This window comes from Mirounga angustirostris, unplaced genomic scaffold, assembly GCF_029215605.1.
Source record: "Mirounga angustirostris isolate CCGP_5_RB_7025 unplaced genomic scaffold, mMirAng1.0.hap1 SCAF_6, whole genome shotgun sequence".
NCBI classification, from domain to species: Eukaryota; Metazoa; Chordata; class Mammalia; order Carnivora; family Phocidae; genus Mirounga; species Mirounga angustirostris.
In genome coordinates, this window is record NW_026991714.1 from 26,170,014 (window position 1) to 26,188,284 (window position 18,271).

The 18,271-nt window shown below is 49.3% G+C and overlaps 1 protein-coding gene across 2 annotated transcripts in view; it reads left to right on the plus strand.

The window, feature by feature from the left end:
- PLEKHA6 (pleckstrin homology domain containing A6) overlaps positions 1 to 18,271 on the plus strand; it is a 139,478-nt gene that overhangs the window by 59,252 nt on the left and 61,955 nt on the right. Inside the window, exon 4 of one of the 2 annotated variants that reach the window (XM_064593958.1) lies at positions 4,487 to 4,697. The exons of the other annotated variant lie outside the window; for it this stretch is intronic. Within the exon in view, the coding sequence (XP_064450028.1) occupies positions 4,487 to 4,697 (211 nt within the window). The remainder of the gene's footprint in view (positions 1 to 4,486; positions 4,698 to 18,271) is intronic. 2 annotated transcript variants of the gene reach the window in all.

Sequence of the window (18,271 nt, forward strand, 5' to 3'; positions counted from 1 at the left end):
GTCCAGACTAAAGACTAATCAAGAAGAGTGGGTGTCTTCTCTGCCACGATGGAGAAAAGAAGCAGTGGGCTCGGGGCCTGTTTCTGTCTCCAACATTCACATCCTGTGTGAGCTTTCAACTCCTGGCTGTGGTTTGCCCTCTTGAGAAACGGGGAGGGTCATCTCCTGTGTCTAGGTAGTCTCCGGGGCCAGATGAGCCCAGGCATGTGCGCATCTCCGGAGGTAGGCGCTTGGAGGTGGAGAGTAACCAGGTGTGTTTCCAGGCACCTGCAGGGTAGGTTGGAAAGAGAGCCAGGTAGGGTGGAGGAGGGCATCACAGCACTGTGAACCCCAGCCGGACAATCAGGAGCCACTCGGGGATTTGAAGCGGAGCTTCGCTAATGGGCTAAGAGCCTGGCTGCAAACATTTCAGAGCTGCTTGGAGGGTGTGGGAGGCGCAAAGCATGCAGGCAGTTCTCTGCTGAGGCCTGGAGGAGTGACTGGATCCAAATGTTTGTGGTTCCTCGGTGCCTAGCCCCAGCGCTCCACAGCCCATCTTCCCAGAACCGGGGTTGTCGGGCTGGGGGTCGTCGTAGTGGCTCCTGGCCCGCTATTGGGCGAGCCAGACAAATATTTGCCAAAAGCAGGTTGCATAGGGAAGGTGCCAGGACCCAGGTCAATGTTGTGTTTGTGCTGCCCAAACAATGCCATGCTTCGTGGGCTCCTGAACGTCACAGTCCTGTCGGGAGGCCTGGAGCCGGGCCCCTGTGAGGCCTGGCTGATGGAAAGCACAGGGTTGTGCACCATGTGGGAGCTGGGGAGATGCCACTCTGCCCTTGGGGGTGTCTGGGGGGGGGCGGGCATCCTGGCGTTGGCCTGAGTTTGGCCTCATTCCTGCCATCCCGGGAAGGCCTGAATGCCTCATGAGGACGGATCTAGAAGGGGCTGCAGGACTGTTATATGTGGTGATCTCCCCTGGGCTTTTGATGGAAATATTCATTTCTGCCCATTTCAGAGGCAGGGTGAGGTTGACAAAGATGATCAAATGTCATGGAAACTTTGGACCTTAGGGAAAACACTGTGGTTTTTAAAGCTGGGCAGGCCTAGGTTTGAAGCCCGGCTTTAGAACATACTAGCTGAAAAAACAAAACAAAACAAAACAAAAAAGAACATACTAGCTGTGCGACTTTGGGCAAGCTAGCTAACTGCTCTCCTCATGGGTTCCCAGTAGCATAAAATGGGATGTTAGGACCCTCATTGCCATGGGTGATTGTGAAGTTTCCTTCTGTAAGGAAATAAAACCATTCCTTTTACTGCATAATCTGAATGCTTTCATGTTGAAAAGCAGGAAAAGGGACTCTATTCAGTTTCATTCAATAAACATTTTTGGGCAAAGGTATTTCCAGTTTCAAAGAGTCAATGATTTTGTGTCTTTAAAAACCCTTTGAACATCTTGGAAGGAAGAAGTATTTGAAAATGCTATTATATTTGGCAGTTATCATTAGTTTTTTGTTACCCACTCAGAAAGTCTTTATCTGTTTAGTTCCAGAAGTGGAAACAATGGATGGAAGCAGAAAGTGTGCTTAACCACACTCTTCAACAGTGGAACAGGCTTACCTGCAAAAGCAGTGAGCATCTCATCCCTGTGCGAGTTCGGGTGGCAGGTTCATCTTTCCTAGGTGCTGGAGAGAGCTTTTCCTGCATTGGATGGAAGGGCAGATTGCTTAGTGCTGAGGTCCTCCTGAAACATGGGAGCCTCCAATTCTGAAATCACCTGAATTCCCCAGCTGAGGATCGGGGGTTTCCCTACCATACTAGGTGAATGCATGAGAGATTGGGATTAGGAGAAAATCCCCCCACAGGGCTTCCAGACTTCCTTCTCCAGAGCAGAGCCCCTTTTATTTGGACCAGATTGACTCCAATGACTCTCCTCACCCCTCCTTGTTCTTTACTACGATCGAAGGCTTTGCGCCTGTGTGGACTCTTGCCCTGCGACGTGTCTCAGAACCAACTTCTGTTCTGGATGCATCTTTCCCCTGTGTTCCACACCGTCTCTAGTAGGATGGGGGATTAACAATCAAGCGACTCTTTATGGCATTCCATTAGGTGTAAGGCCCTGATGTAAGAGCGGAGAGGGAAGGCAAGGAATGACTAGTCAGTCCCAGTCCTTCAAAGGCTTTAGTCTCTCTTGGAAACGAGCCTGACCCAAGTAGAAAGTCAGCTGAGGGAAGAAGGCTGTAGGACAGGACAGTGGAGTGGTAGAGGGCAATAATAGGCGTGCTTGGGAGAGGAATAGCTAGCTAGTTGTGGGCTGAGGCACTGGGGTGAACTGGGCCAGTGGATTTTGGGCACCGATTACTGTCGGGTAACAGACTTGGGTGGGAGAAAGACAAAGTCGACCTGGGGGTTACGAGCCTGGGACAGTTAACGTTGATATTAATAGAAGTAAGAGAACTTGGATGGCGAGCCCATGAATAATTGACCGCGTCTGACCTGTGTAGTTTGCAGTTTTCAAATGGCACAGAATAGTTTCCAGCGAAAAGTTTCCCTCCTGCTCCGTCGCGGATCTGCTCCCAGCTCCCTCCTCGGAGGTGACCACTGTTACCAGTGTCTGGTGTGTCCCTCCTGAGATGCTCTAAGCCAGTCTCAGCCAAGACCCACGGGCCAAATCCATCGCACCACCTCATTTGTTATGAACCATGAGCCAAAAGTGGGGCTTATATTTTAAATGGTTGAAAAAAAAATAGGATTTTTGATTCATTAAAATGATATGAAGTTCAAGTTGTAATATCCATAAGTAGAGTCTTGTTTACAGCCACGCTCATTTGTTTATGTTAATTCGTTTATGCTCATTTGTTTATGCGAATTGACTCATGCTCATTTGTTTATGCTGGTTTGTCTACATATTGTCCGCGGCTGCTTTTGCACAATAAAGGCAGAATTGAGTATTTGCAGCAGAGACTCCATGGCCCATGAAATATTTACTGGCCCTGAAAATATTTACTCTCTAACCCTTTACATAAAAAATTTACTGACCCCGGCTCTGTAGAAACATACAGGTAGTTACAGATTATTTCTTAATCCAGATGGTAGCATACCAAGTTAATTGCTCTGCCCCTCGCTATCCTCATTTCCTGTGTCTTGGAGACTTCTCCACATCAATACTATCATATGGTTGGTCAGGGCATGGTGAATCTTAATTTTAGACATGCTGACTTTAAGGCAAAGACTAGTTACCCTTGAGGAAGATGCTCAGTAGGTGGTTGGGCTCCAGGGGACTGAGGCTTGGAGCCTGGAGGTGGAGATGTGAGAAACACCTGCGGGGAGATCTTCAGTGCCAATCTGTGACCTCAGCCTCTAGGCCAAAGATCTCCCTTTATAGAAGCGAAGTGTTGCATTCTGAGCACTGCATCTAGTCAGCTATGGATGTTAATAGTCAGATTAACATAAAGACCATGCATGAGAAAGAGTAAACCAAGACCTGAAGGAATAGTAAATACTACAGGCAATTTAGAGTTACCTTCTTGAGTGAGAAGCAGACTGGTAACAGGTGGTGTGCAATACTGACCCGAGCAGGAGGGCAGTGGATCTTTCTGAGGGCCTCCTGCCTATCCACTGCTTCACCTTATTTGAATTGTTACTCTCTCGGGTGGTATATTTTGCTTCATTTTCCAACTGAGGAAATTGAGGCCCAGCAACGGTAAATGATTTTTCTCACAATCAGTGCTTCAGGTGAATATCTAGTTGTATTAAAATGTGATTCCATCTGCCTTTTTTTTTTCCCATATGACTTTGAAAGACTTCTCTTGGTTCTACCACCCAAGATGCCAAATCAGGCCGGGAGTCACTCCCCAGGTTTGACAAGCCGTTTCCTCTTTCTGGCCTCAGCTCCCTCATCTGCAAAATGGGGTCATTGTCCCCATGCTTTCCCTTCTCACTCTCATGTGGCCTAATCCTATTGTGGGTGAACCGTAAGGAAAAAGGGTGGCTCCATAAGAGCCAGATGTGGAAAATCAGAAGAGGAGTAGAGAGGAAGGTGAGTTTAGCAGTTAGTCTATGCCGGACCAGTTATCTGGAATCTGATCCTTAGGAAAATATTATTCCTTGATGTGGAGGAGGAGTCTAGAAATCTCTGCTCCTAAACTGAGAACTTGCCCATCGCTCTTCTGCCTTGACCCTGAGGGCCACTTGAGCACCCGGTCTTGCGCTGCTGGAGGGGTTAGGGTTGGGCCTGGGAGAGATGTGGACAGCGCCTGACAGGTCCCTTCCTGTGTCTGCCAGGCTCTGCTTGGCTCCGCTCGGGGTTTCTAGAGGAGCTGCAGCTAGAGGGCTGTCTGATGTTACCAAGTTGCAGGCAGGGTGGGGAGGGAGGAGAAGGGAACGAGGGCGGGTGAGCCATCAGACCCCAGGAGCCAGGGGTGTGAGTGTGTTTATATAGGACTCAGCCAACCTGCAGTTTCAGATTTCAGACCCCCACTTTATCAGGAGACTTTCCCCTGGTTTTCAGGCAATGCTGTAGCTGCGAGAGAGCTAACACCAGAGCCTTCCTGGAAGGCTAGGGAAATTCTGGATTCTCTGGCTCTCTCCCTGTCTCCTTCCTTCTCATGGGAGCTGCATCGGCCACCCCTGGCAATTTTCTCCGATCTGGAGTGTTGTTTCCTTCCTTCCCAGTCAGCTGTCTGCGTCTTCCAGTTGGTTCCTGACTTCCAGCATGGAAGGTAAAATCTGGGGTCCGGGGTACCTAGGCTAGGAAGAACTGGGGCTACCCAGACTTCCCGTGGAGAGGACGGGGGCGGGGGGGGCGGGAAAAGGGCGCACATGTTGGGCAAAGAGGAGTGGTTCACAATGAGTGAGCGACAGAGAGGAGGGAGGGAGGCAGGAGGGAGGGAGAGAGTGAGAGAAAGAATGTGTGGGGGGGGCATGTGTACTGGGGGCACTTCTATTATATTTGGAAAGCAAATTTTCTTCTTCTTTCATTTAATTCCTTTCTCTACTAACAAATAAGAATGTCCCATGCATGTCCATCAAAAAGTTAGGAAAACCCTTCTGACTTCTAGAATGTGACTATTTCCTTACTTGGAGGTAGGGGGCTACGGAGGGAGCTTAGGAACATGGGTCTGTCCTGGAGATAGGCATCTAGAGGACTAATGCCCCCAGAGCCAGCCTTGGTTTTTGCAGGCACTTGGAAACCCTCCCAAAAAAGCTAACTGTAAGTACTGTAGCTGTCTGTGTGGTGGGAGGGTGTAACCAGCATGTGGAATTAGCTTGAACCAGGCTAAAGAGATCAAAGCTGTGAGAGACAAGTGCCAGGAGCCTTTTCTTCTCCGTGTCTCAGAATTGGGCAGGATGCAGGCCAATGCCTGGGACAAGGGGTGGGTGGGTGAGAGGGCATGGAGGACTTGGCATTCCTCCCGAAAGCAGAAATTTGGGTGGGGAGGTGATTGGTGGGTGGTGGGGTAAGGCTGGCTGCATGTGGGTCTGCCTTCCCAGGATTTGCATGGTGTTTCTCAGTGGCCAGGAGCAGAGACCAGAGCCTTACCTCCTACGGGGGCTGGTGGGTGGGCAGCCTGCCCTGGCTGCTGAGACCTGTTGGTATAGTCATGCCCATGGGCAGCCTGCCCTGGCTGCTGAGACCTGTTGGTATAGTCATGCCCATGGGCAGCACACCCTGTGTGGAAGGGTCCAGCAGAGATGGTGGGTGGGCCAGGCCCATGAGACTCGGCAGGAGCCTGGAGGTGGCTTTTGAAAAGCAGGTTTAGGGTGATGAGATAAGCATTGGAAATGGACTGCAGCAGAGTGAGCTGGAGGCAGAACACGGTGGATGGGAAGGAATAAAGAGAGAGGGCCAGGGAGTCCTAAGCTCTGGTACCTTCCAAAGCTGCAGCCAGCCAAGGGACCTCAACTCTCAATATAGATGTAACCTCAAATAGGAGAGAGAACCGGGGTTTATCTACTGACTTCTGAATACAATGAGATAGATGGATGAGAGGCGATGTGGGCAGGACAAAGGGAAGTAAAGACACATTCTCAGAAAGGAAATTGTATAGTGCGGTTGAATCTGGGATGCAATCACACAGCTATTTATTAGGCAATATAATTAATGGGCTGTACAGTATGGTTATATTTGAAACTATGGGCATTTAAAAATTATTTTTTATTTACGATCACCATCTACTTCCAAAGAGAATTCCAGTGTCTTTGTATATTTGACAGATGGTGTGATGCATACATAATTTTGGCCAATGGATAACAATAACCCTTCCTTTTATTCAATTGTGCAGAGCTTCCCAGCACGGAGCGCGCTTTCACAGACACTCTCCCATTCTGGCTCTAAGTTTAGCAGATGTTTACCAATCGCTTTCCTCTCCTGGGTATTGTGTTAGATATTGAGGTCCAGATATGGATAAGACCTGGTTCTGGGGGCACCTGGGTGGCTCGGTCGATTAAGCGTCCAACTTTGGTTTCTGCTCAGATCATGATCCATGGATTGTGAGAATGAGCCCCGCGTCAGGCTCTGCACTCAGCGGGAGTTTGCTTGAAGATTCTTCTCTCTCTCCCTCTCCCCCTCCCCCACCCCACTTGTGCATGCATGCACACACAGTCTCTCTAAAAAAAAGAAAAAAAAAAAAGAAAACCTGGTTCTGTCCTCAAGGGTCTCATAGTCTAACTGCAGTCCCATAAGGGAGACAGAGAGAATATCATTCCTACCATGTAGATGAGGAAACCAGAACCAAGAGGTACCATAGGACACATGGTTAGTCAGCAGGTGGTCAAGGATGAGGATCAAGATCCAGCTCCTCATCCAGGGCCTTTTTTGTATTTTTTCCTCCATACCACAGTGCCGCATCCACCTCTCTGTCCTCTTCCTCCCCCATGCCTTCCTCATCAGAACCGTGAGCAAGAAGCGATTCTCTGTGGTAGGCAGAGCGGAGCAGCTGCTCCCTGGAAGAAAGTCCGTCCTCACTGGGCTCTGAACTGTATGTGTGAAATGGCATCAGTGGGTCTCTGTCTGTGTCACGCCTGGTTTGCTGCCCTTGACCACTCACCAGAGGCTGCCTTTATCTCTCAGGTCATTCTTGACTCGGTGGGGTAGATTGGCTTCTTCCCTCTTCTCCCCAGCTTATCTTGACAGGCGAGGGGGCTGAACAGTCCAGGGGGCTCCCCAAAACTTGGGAGGCTCCACGTGGAGGTCGATGCTCCCTGAACACTGAATTTATGAACACAGCAACCAACATCTGTTCAGGTCTTTGTAGCTGAAAGAGTGCGTTCCCATACGCAAGGCATAGCGTGTGTGTTCATTTCTCCCGTCTCCCTCCCACATTTGTCCAGCTCAGGTCTCCTGGGAAGGTCCAAATCTCTAAAGCTTAGGGTCTTTCTCTTAATTTCCAGGCTTAAGCTAAAAGGGGCATAGAGAGGTCACCTGGCCCAACGATTATCACTTTTGGGTCAGTGACAGAGTTTCACCGGTCTGAGGTGAAATGAGAGAAATAGGGAAAACATACTGATCTTTTATTTTTCCCCAGAAAACAAAATATATTCAGTTCAAAGGTTTTCTTTCAGGGGCAGAAGATCTGCTCCAATATTTATTCTGGGTTATGGCTTTTTTATTCTTTTCATGAGCTGGTGGTGAGAGTGGATGGTAGTTGGGCTCTTAAAATGTCCTTATTTGGCAAAATAAAAAGTTGGCAGCCTTATAGTGGTTCCTTAAATTTCATTTTTTGAAATTTAACTGGTGCACGGAATCCAAAAATCTTGCCTCCAGGCAGGACCTTCTCCAAACAGATGAGAATTTCCCTGATAACAGCTCTTTGGGGCAGATACCTGAAAACCTGGATTCGGGCCTTGTCACCACTCTTCTTTCCCTGTGGGTCCTTGGGTCATGATAAACTCATAATGAGTCTTGGTTTTCTCATTTTTAAAAGCTGTGGGAGGTTCTTACCTCCCAGAAAAGGCTACTCTCTGGCAAAGGAATATGCTCTTACTTCTTCCTCCTCTTTATCAGAGAGTCAAAGACTCCCTTCTCTCAGGGGCTCCAATATCAGGCTTTGCCAATTCTTAATTCCTGTAGTATCTTTTGGAAACAATGGAAATCATTTTCTATCCTTGGAAGAGAGAGGGAATTTGTGGATTGGATTATGGGAGCAGTATGAGGTATATTTTATATCTGGTGTCCAGTGTTAGTCATTTGGAAATACCCCTTTAGATGGTCAAGAGTTAAGGGCACTTAAAAATCTTGCCATCAGTTTTTGAAATGGTGGATCTTCTTGAACTCCCAAGAATATCAACTGTAATTTTCCCAAATCTGCAGTGCAGGCTCCTGGAGCCATGAGAACGTCTGAGTCTTCCACCTTCTGAGGAGTCAGGCCTAGAATAGCAACAAATATGTGGGAATCCCCAGGCAGCCCTAGCTGCCAGACTGAGTCACATGGTTGGGTGTGCAAGTGTGCAGACCTCTAGGGGAGAATGCGTTAAAGGGAAAATCAGTTTGGAATCACCCTAGACATTGAAGTAGATGCTCTTTTTGAGATTTCTCCTAGGACCGTTTTTCTGAAAGCAGATGCCAAGGAAAGAATTTTCTGATTTTTCCCCATTTTCATGTTCTGAAACAAGAGCCCTCCGAGCCTAGGAAAGCAACTGAGGTTTGACTCAGGTTGTTAAACTTGGGGGAGTGAGTAGCACAGCCTCACCTCAAGCTTGCTTGGGGCAGAGGGAGAAGTAGAACAAGCTGGTGAGAAACATGGGAGCCTCAGGTTCGGACTTGGAAGACCAAGCCCCAGTGCATGAAAGTCTCCTCTCCAAAAGGTTGCTGGGTAGTGATGGGTCAATAGAACAGCACAGGACTCAAGAACAGCTAGAGAAAAACACACAGCTGTGACTGATGACAGACACCATAGACCTATTCAAAGCAGCCAGAGGGAGGGAGACAAAGTGAAAAAGGATCGAAGACGTGCAAATCAAAGATCTCTGCCACCTGAGGAATTTCTGCAGGTTAGAGTCCTCCGCAGTCCATGTGATGGCCCTACCTGGGTGTGGGGCAGGCCGATGATGGTGACATGGCAATTGTTCTCTTAGCATATCTCTGGTCACCATCAATGGTGGCTTTCCTCAGGGAGGCTTTAATGAGGATTTTGTCTTAAACTTTGGATAAGTTTGGGACACAGAGTCAGGGCATACAGCCAAGTTCCTGGAGATTAAGATCTCTTCTGATGTTCAAGCCAGAAGGGCAGAAGGTGTTAACCACTCAGCATGGCTTTTTCTGGCTATAAAGGTCAACAAGTACATGATTGGGACCTTCAAGATGTCCCCATCCTTATCATGGTGAAGACTATGGAAAGCAAGCTCTGGACTCCAAGGCCACCTTTGTCTTCAACTGGCTGCCTGATCTTGGGCAACTCAGTCCCTCTCTGGGCCTCCTGATTCCTCATCTGTAAAATGAGGGGGGTGAATTTGATTGCCACCATCCTACTTAACACACCTCAGGTCTCCATTTGATTGACAGCAGGGCCTTTCCCAGAACTTCAGGTAGACTTACTGCTCCACGAGGTAGAGTCTGCAGGTCTGTGTCCTGCAGCTGTATGTCTGTTGAAAAAGTGTCTGTTGGCTCGAGGTGGCAGGATGAGACAGGTATTCTTGAGACAGCAGATCCAGGGTCAGAATTAGAAGCCCACCTGGATGACTGTGCCTCGGAATGGGTCAAGTCCTTCATAATCACCAGTAAATCCCTAAAATGTACAGCTAGAGCCAAGAGATCTGAGAGGACCAATCGCCCGATATTGCTCACAGTTATTGGCCAGGGCTAGTCTCCCATTTTAAAAGCCTCCTGGGGCCATGAAACAGCATCAGGAGAAACACGCCAAACCTGTTCCACTGTGTGCTGGATGTGTTTGTTTCTCACCCTAGAGTGGCCCATCTTCATCATCTTTCTCACACTCAGTGTCTCTTCCTTCCTTCGGCCCAACTCTCCACAAACTTTGGACCCCTCCACCCCTTAGTGTTCCCTGAGGCTTAGACACTTGTTCTCCTGGGAAGGCCTCTAGGGAGTGGGTAGCACAGATGGAGTTGTGGGGTGGTGATGGGGTAGAGAGAGGGCGGGAAGCCCAATGAGGTGGGGAGTTGGGAGGCAGGCTTGGAATATTCAGGCATGTCTATACCTGAAGTCCAACCAAATAACAACAACACGTGGCCTCTGCCCACTCTGTTCAAGTGGGAGGCAGCAATTCTTATGGGCTGATGGGCTGGTCTTTGGATCCTCTCCCTTGCCCCATGCCACCTTGTGTTCCAGGGACCTGGCTCAAGGCTGCAGGAACCAGGGACCCGGGAAAGATCCAGATTGCAATAAGGCAAGTGCAATGTCTGTCAGTATCTTTAGCCTAAATAACTCTGGTGGCTCTCCTGAAACCCCTGTCTTCAGGGGCCGGAGGAGCAATATAGACAGCCCACAGCCGGTCTGTGGGTAACATGATGCACATACTGTGTACTACATCAAACCTCCAGCAGGGTCTGGAGCAGCTCCCAAATCAAACATATTAATATTTCTGCAGCAACGCTTATCTAAAGAGTCACATAACTGGGATAAAGAAAGGCTATAAAGAGTCTCATGCCAGTTCAGGTCACGCTTTGTTGCTAATTAGGTTCGAGTCAGGTTGGGGTCTGCCATCCGTTGAGTTAGGAAAAAAATGCTTAATTTTTAGGTGTTTGTGGATTTGGGGATGCTGTTAAGGCATTGTGGTTCTGTACGCCTCATAGAATCCTATCGGGTGCAATTAGCATTCCTATTTTACAGAGGAGGAAGGTAGGGCTCAGAGAGGATTAGTAACTTGCCTAAGGCCATTCAGCCAATAGGGGTGATTCCAGTCCGGAGCTGTCTGCCTCCAGGGCCAGGCTTCTTCCTCCAACGTGTGGCACACTTTACCTCTCCAGCAGCGAGTGAAGGAGAGTTGAGGGTGAGGGTGGGGAGCTCTGACTTTGGAGTCATCCCCAATGAGGGAGGTGCTTTTTGCACATCTAATAGGGATCATTTATTGGCTTGTTCTTATTTATACATTGACTTGTGGGATCCCAGTAGGCTTAAAGCTCAGAAGAGAGGAAGCTAAAGTTCAGTCAACTTTGTGGCTTACAAGAAGAATCCAGCTGGCTTCATGGGGGCTGAGAGAGCCAAGAACAAATGGGGTCAAATTGGGTTTAGTGAGAGAAGCATCATCTGCAATGGAAACAACCCCCGTGCAGAACCAGAGGAATGCACAGTGCTTCCGGCTTCCCCACCCATTGCCTGACTGTGCAAGTCTTGCCTTGAGTAGGGACTGGTCTTCCGAGAAGGACTGTCTGGAAGGATCACAAAGCCCAGATATGGGTGAGAGTGATGTGCAGCTTGAAACAAGAATTCAATTAGGGGGTCTCACTGGTCTTCATTAGCGATGTGAAAAAAGGTCAAAGGAAGTGCTAATTTAATCTGAAGATTCACCATGTGCTTTTAACCCTTGATTGGAAAGACGGACATTGGTCTGTTGTGGGGGCAATGGCGTAGAAAACCTCCCTCCTTCTACCTTCACGTGCTGTCAGAGGACAGCTGCCAGGCCTGGGCCATCTCTAGGTCAGATAAGATCTGAACTCCTAAAATCTAGGCACACAGGTGTCCACGGTGTTCCCGTGCAGTGAGGAGCCTGACGCCCGCGAACTCTGCTCTTGTAATGGAGTGGCTGTGCTGTGCCCTTCACTAGGAAGATACCCATTAGGAAGGGTGGTAGGTTCATTGCCATAGGAACAAGGAACATCTGCTCCAGCCAACTGGAGAACAGATAGGAAAAAAAATATTCTTAAAGGGACCGTTAGCTCATGGAATGGGTGCCAAGGAAGTAGTTTATCTGAAGGCCTGAGCGGTGGACCAGACCCCTTGGCCTGAGAGCACTGTGAGGCTCTGAGGCAGCAAAAGACCCCCATTTGCTTTGGAAAGTGCACAAGATTTGTTTTTTCTCCCCTGAATAAGGGCTGTCCTCTGAGAACATGTCTCAAACGTGAGTCAGCTTGTTGGCCCAGAGCTCCCCGACTCCCTCTGTCGGCAATGGTCACCTGCCCTCTTCCTTAGGGATCTTAGCTCCCCTCTGTGGTTGCCGGCTCCCTCCTAAACATCCCAGAAGCTTTTCTTTTTTTCTTTTTTTTAAAAGATTTTATTTATTTATTTGACAGAGACAGAGACAGCGAGAGCAGGAACACAAGCAGGGGGAGTGGGAGAGGGAGAAGCAGGCTTCCCGCTGAGCCGGGAGCCCAATGTGGGACTCGATCCCAGGACCCTGGGATCATGACCTGAGCCAAAGGCAGTCGCTTAACCAGCTGAGCCACCCAGGCGCCCCCCAGAAGCTTTTCTAAGCTGAGTAGTAGCAAACTTTCCTGTTTTCTCTGACCCTTACCCTCATCCTTGCCCTCTCCAATGACCTGCTCTCCAGGCTGACCTGGTTTTCTGCTGCCTTTGGGTGAGGATCCCAATCCCTTTCCTTCTTCCTCTGCTTACCTTCCATTTCGCCTCATACCAACCACGTGTGCAGAGTTGATGAGACGTTGGGTCCTCCAGAAGTCATCTTGTCCCTCTTTCTGGTATCAATAAGGACTTCTGAGTACATGTTGAAGCTACTCAAAGCAGCTTAAGCCCCAAAGGGGATTTTATTGTAAGGGTCAGAGAAATGTCTGGATCACAAGAACAAACGAGAACCAAGAAGCCGAGCACCACAAGTACAATGTTTTTTTGCTCCTCTCCTTGTGCTGGCTTCAATCTTTCCTCTTACTGCAGAGAGGCTGCTCAGCTTCCTGGTCCATCTACAGGGTACAAAAGATGGCCTCCAGCGGCTCCCTGGTGTACAGGTCACCTGGAGAAGGATTGATCTCTTTTCTCTCTCAGTCCCAGTTCCCATCCCTGGGGAGAGTTTCGGTTGGGTTGAGACCAGGTAGCTACCCGTCTAAGGGAACATGGTGTCAGGTTTAAGAACACGGCTGTTACCACAGTAGCTATGTGGGTGTTGGGGTGGGGACAGTTTCTAGAAAAGGTGGGTACTTTCTAGTACACGTTAGGCCTTCTTGGGCCTCCAAGCCTAGAGGACTTTGGCTTGAAGACTTTACACAGCCCTGACCTCGCTTGTTCAGCTCTTTTCCTGCCTGATCATGGGGACCGGTAGGTACCTAGTCGGTGGCCCAGCACTATGACCGAAGGAACCCAGGGCATGGCTGTGGTGTCACTGCCATTCCGCATGAGGGGCAAAGGCACAGAACCTGAACCTAGAAGGCCGGTCAGGACCCCGCCTTCCCCATAAACTCTATCCTTTTAGGAGAGTCCTTTATAAAAGATTTTATTGTTCCATCAGACACTAGCGCGTCAACATCTAAAAGCCTCACAGTTGGAAAGCCCATTACTGTTTCTAAACTCAGTTATTCATAATGTAATTGAATCCATTGTCCTTCATTCCATCCTGGGCTCAGGAGGAGGACCGATGCCCACCATCTTGTTTAGGTTAGGATTGAATCAGTGACTATGAAATCATCCTCTTGCATGAGAGAACGGGAATCTGTGCCAGGGTATATAGGGGATTTGGAACCATTTCTGGCTGACTGCTGCCCTTTATCCAAATGAACCTCCAAGAAGAGACAAATTGTACGGGGGTCAAATTGTGTATCTTTCCATGGTGCTACACCCCTTTTTCTTGATGCCCTCCTTCACGCCTTCCTCTGCCAAACCTCTCCCCTCCATCTGCTGTAATGGCAGACATGGAGCAGAAGTCCTGGGGCTGGAAGGAGCAGGGGGGAGGCAGGCCCCACTTGGCTCTGTCTGTGAGGGGCATGTGGGAGGGGAGTGGAGAACGGAGCACTTCCCCCTGATCTTGCCTGACTCCCCTGGAGCCTGGGAGGTGGGGTTGTCTCCGAGTGGAGCAGAGGGAGAGCCTGCAGGGGCCCAGGAGCTGGGCTATTTCTGCAACACAGAACACATCTGCAGCCAGCCGCAGAGAAGGTCAAACTCTGGGTGCAGGGCTGGAAGGCAAGGGGCCAGGAGGCGGGGAGAGCTGTGGTGTTGCCCCTTCTGGCAGCTTGGAGGGCCCCTGCGACGCCCTTTGGGGAAGGTGGGGCTGGTGGAGTGGTGATGGTGTAGTGCATTGGAGGAGACTTGTGCGATGGCGCAAAACCCAAATACCTCTTGCGCAGAGGTGGGGAGGAATGTAAGTCCGAGGTACGGGGCCAATAGTTTGCGCTCTCTGCCATGAAGAAGTCAGGTCAGGCAAAGCACAGTGTGCAGGGAAGGCGAAATCGGGCTGAGGTAGAGGCAGCGAGGCTCAGACGAGCACAGGTGAGTGAGCGTGCCCCAGTGCTCGGAGATGCGGACAGTGTGGGGGCCGGCTTACCGTGAGCCGTGCAGTTCAGTTGCAGCCCCTTTCAAGACCCTATCTAATTTGTACTTGTCGTCTTTTTCTTTTTCTTTTCTTTTCTTTTTTTTTTTAAAGATTTTATTTATTTATTTGAGAGAGAGAATGAGAGAGAGAGAGCACATGAGAGGGGGGAGGGTCAGAGGGAGAAGCAGACTCCCTGCCGAGCAGGGAGCCCGACGTGGGACTCGATCCCGGGACTCCAGGATCATGACCTGAGCCGAAGGCAGTCGCTTAACCGACTGAGCCACCCAGGCGCCCTTGTCGTCTTTTTCTTGATGAGGAATCCTCCAATTGTGTAAGCTTCAGACCCCACAAGAGCTGGCTCTGCCCCAGCATCCCCAGGCACCAACATTTTCCCCTGCCCTCATTCCTTTGCTGCCACTGAATTCACGCAGCCCTGTCCTCGAGACATACTCCTCCCGGTGTCTTCCATGCTTCATCCTCATCCCCACGCAAGCCTGTATGTGCTCTGGGGCTTCTCGAGTGTCTGTTTATAGTTAGAAAATTGCCCTGTTTCAGACCTGCCTTTGTCACAGAGGGGCCATCTTGGCTAAACCTGACTGGTGCTTGACCTTTGGCCACCCTGCCGTTGGCCTGCCTTGCTTTAGCACCTGCAATGAATAATCTGTTGGTTTATGTTCCTTCTTGTGCTATGGGTCCTCCCTAGCTGAACCCAAACCTCTGCAATGGGGACAAGGCTCCTGATGAGAAATTAGCCCGAGAGAGGGGCTTTCTCGAAGAACCTGAAGTCCTCAGGTCTCCAGGCAAGGTGATTCCCAGTCTCCTGTCCAGCAGGCTCCAAGGGGCAAGCACTTGCCTGCATTTTCTTGCTGGGTGGGTATAGTGCAAGCACTAGAACTTGGGTCTTCTCCGTTAACTCCTGCCCAGTGACGTAGTCCCTGGAAATGACTTGCTTTTCAACTTCCCAGTGTGATGTGACCCAGGAGAAAAATATCCATATCCTAGTTCAAAGTATGCTAGGGGCAGACCTCCCTCCCATCAGAGATTCTCAGATGTTGATTATTCTGGCTCCTAAGGATGGGGGGACAGGTGACCACTGCAGATGATCTCTTGGTCTGAGGTGCATAGTGGCTTAAAAGCATTACAGACTAGATTTAGGGATCGCTAAGTGCCATCTTTTTTTTTTTTTTTTTAAGATTTTATTTATTTATTTGACAGAGAGAGAGAGACAGTGAGAGAGGGAACACAAGCAGGGGGAGTGGGAGAGGGAGAAGCAGGCTTCCCACCGAGCAGGGAGCCCGATGCGGGGCTCGATCCCAGGACCCCGGGACCACAACCCAAGCTGAAGGCAGACGCTCAACGACTGAGCCACCCAGGTGCCCTGCTAAGTGCCATCTTGATGAAGAACTTCTCTCGGAGCAATTATTAAGCATCCTTTCTTATGTATTAACATGCCAAGGGGCTTTATAGTCAGAATTAGGCCATTGCTTGCTATGAATGAACAGTGCAAGGCAGAGGCATAGATAAGAATGATTACTGGCATTTACTGATCATATACTCGGTTGCCAACACCTCTCTTATATTCTCTACTTGCATAATCTCATATAATCCTATGACAAGCCTATGAGGTAGGTGCATATATTATCCCTTTTCACAGATGGGGGGATAAAAGCACAGAGAGGTTGAGTTACTCGCCCAGAGCCCTTTAGTCAGTCACTGGTGGAGCCAGGATTGTAACTGGGGCAGTCTGACTCCAGAGCCAAAAATCTCAAGACCAATGCAGATTCAACTCAGTAAAAATAAACTAAAGGATTAGTTTGTAGGATGATGCATGAGAAGGGAATTTCAAGTTGCACAACTAACATGAAGTGGGAAGAGAGCCGGCTTTGGACTGTGTCCTGGGCTGTAATCCCAGCTCTGCTACTTCCTAAGCCTGTAGCTCCAGGCTACTTACCTGACCTCTCAGGTTCCTGCTCCTTAGGCAGGATCACAGTACCAACCCCGGGAAGTGAAGCAGAGAATGTGCTTGGGTAGGTGTTAATTTTCTTTTAGGTGCCACTTGTCAAGTCTTCCTGGGGAGGGTGAGGAGTGATGTGGGAATTCAAAATTAATTCTTGTTTTGGGAGGAAACTGTCCAGCCAGTCCTCTAATACCCGATCTTTTGGACAAGCCTTTCTGCCAACCCCATTTCCTACTGTTCCCTCTTGGGACTGCCCAGAACAGGAGGAGAGCCGGACCAGAGCATGGGGCAGGGGCTGGCGGGGCGGGCTTCATGCCGCTCTCAGGCAGCTTTTATCCTCGGGGGGCCCTTCTTTCTGCATCATCTTTTTTTTTTTTCCCTTTTTAAAAACAAGGATATTCTCTTGCATAACCACGGTACAAATGAACAGATTTAGGGAACTTAACATTGATGCAGGACTAGTATCTAATATACAGTCCACATTTAAATTTTACCAGTCGTCCTAATAAAGTCATTAGAATCCAAATCCAGGACCATGTCTCTTTATTCCCCTCTAATCTAGAAGAATTCCTCAGCTTTTTTGTTTGTTTGTTTGTTATTCATGCTTAAGGTTTTTTGAAGAGTGCAGGGACCCTCCCTAGCCCTTTCTGGGCCTTGTCCAGTCTTCCCAGCTCCCTCCCAGACCGCCCCCCGCCCCCAGCCTCATCCTGGAACAGGGCTGACTAAGGTAAGGGATGGGAGTCCCCTTGTAGGTGCAACATTGAAGGAGTGTCAAAATACTCAATTATCAAGAGCAATATTTAAAAAAAAAAAATCAAAATTAGTGCCCCAGTTTCATCAAGAACACAGTATCAACAGTTTTAAGTAAAGACAGGATCAATAGCCGTACTGCTCAGACAACAGGGAAATTCAGTAGTACCGATCCGGTTTCTATTTAAAACATGTCATTTATCATGGATTTTTTTTTTGCATTTTTATTTTGAAAACTATTCCATGAATAAAATATTAATCCATCTCGATCACTGACTTTTTGGATGCCGCCTACATTTCGTGCCCCCTTGCCCTGCAGGGTAGGTTTCTCCCCCCCATCATCCTGTCCTCAGAACAAGGGAGAGAGAGAAAGGTGGGGCTCGCAGCCAGCCATGGTTCTTGTGCCCTGGCCACAGCAGTGGAGGAGGAAGGGTGGGGCACGGAGAGAAGAGGAGGGGAGGAGGGGTACAGAGGTCTGGAGCCCAGCCGGGTGGCTGGCCTGGAGCCCTCTAACAGCTTCCAGCTGCTTCCACACCCACCAGACTTCCTGCCTTGGGAGTGGTGTTTGGTTGTCCCCCTTCTCGTCAAACGTGTGATCTAATTAGGTCCTTGGATCCTCTCTAACAGTCTCCTCTCTCTCAACACTGCATGGCTCCCTTTAGTTGATCCTCTTCTGACCCTATATCTGCTCCTGTTTTCATCCATCCTGGGAGCCCCTTCCGGGTCTGTAATGGCCACTGTTCGAGAGCAGGCACCCGGGGCAGGGTGAGTACCCAGACCCGGGTCCACGTTCCACACTCTGGCAGCGGAGCCTGGGCGGACGGACACAGGCGGGGTGTCAGCCCCACCGCGGACAGGTCTTGTGGCAAAAGGAAATAGCTGCGGACCCAGGGTCTAGCCTTCCCGCCCATACGGCAGGTGGGTCATCTTGGCCAAGACTCTTTACCTCCTGGAACTTTAGGGTTTTTGTTAAAATGGGAGGTGGTGATATTTGGCAGCCTACCTCATTGGACCATAAAAGAACCAAATGAGTTAACGATGAGGATCATCAAGGGTTATACTTAATATTTTCCCTTCTATCATAAGACAGATAATCCTTTATTTTTATAAAGACCATATTTCAGGTCTGCCACATTATTCTTTTTTTTCTTTTTTTCTCTCTCAGCCACATTATTTGACCTGACCCCATGAGAGGTGTGCAGGCTGATTCAGGGCCCAT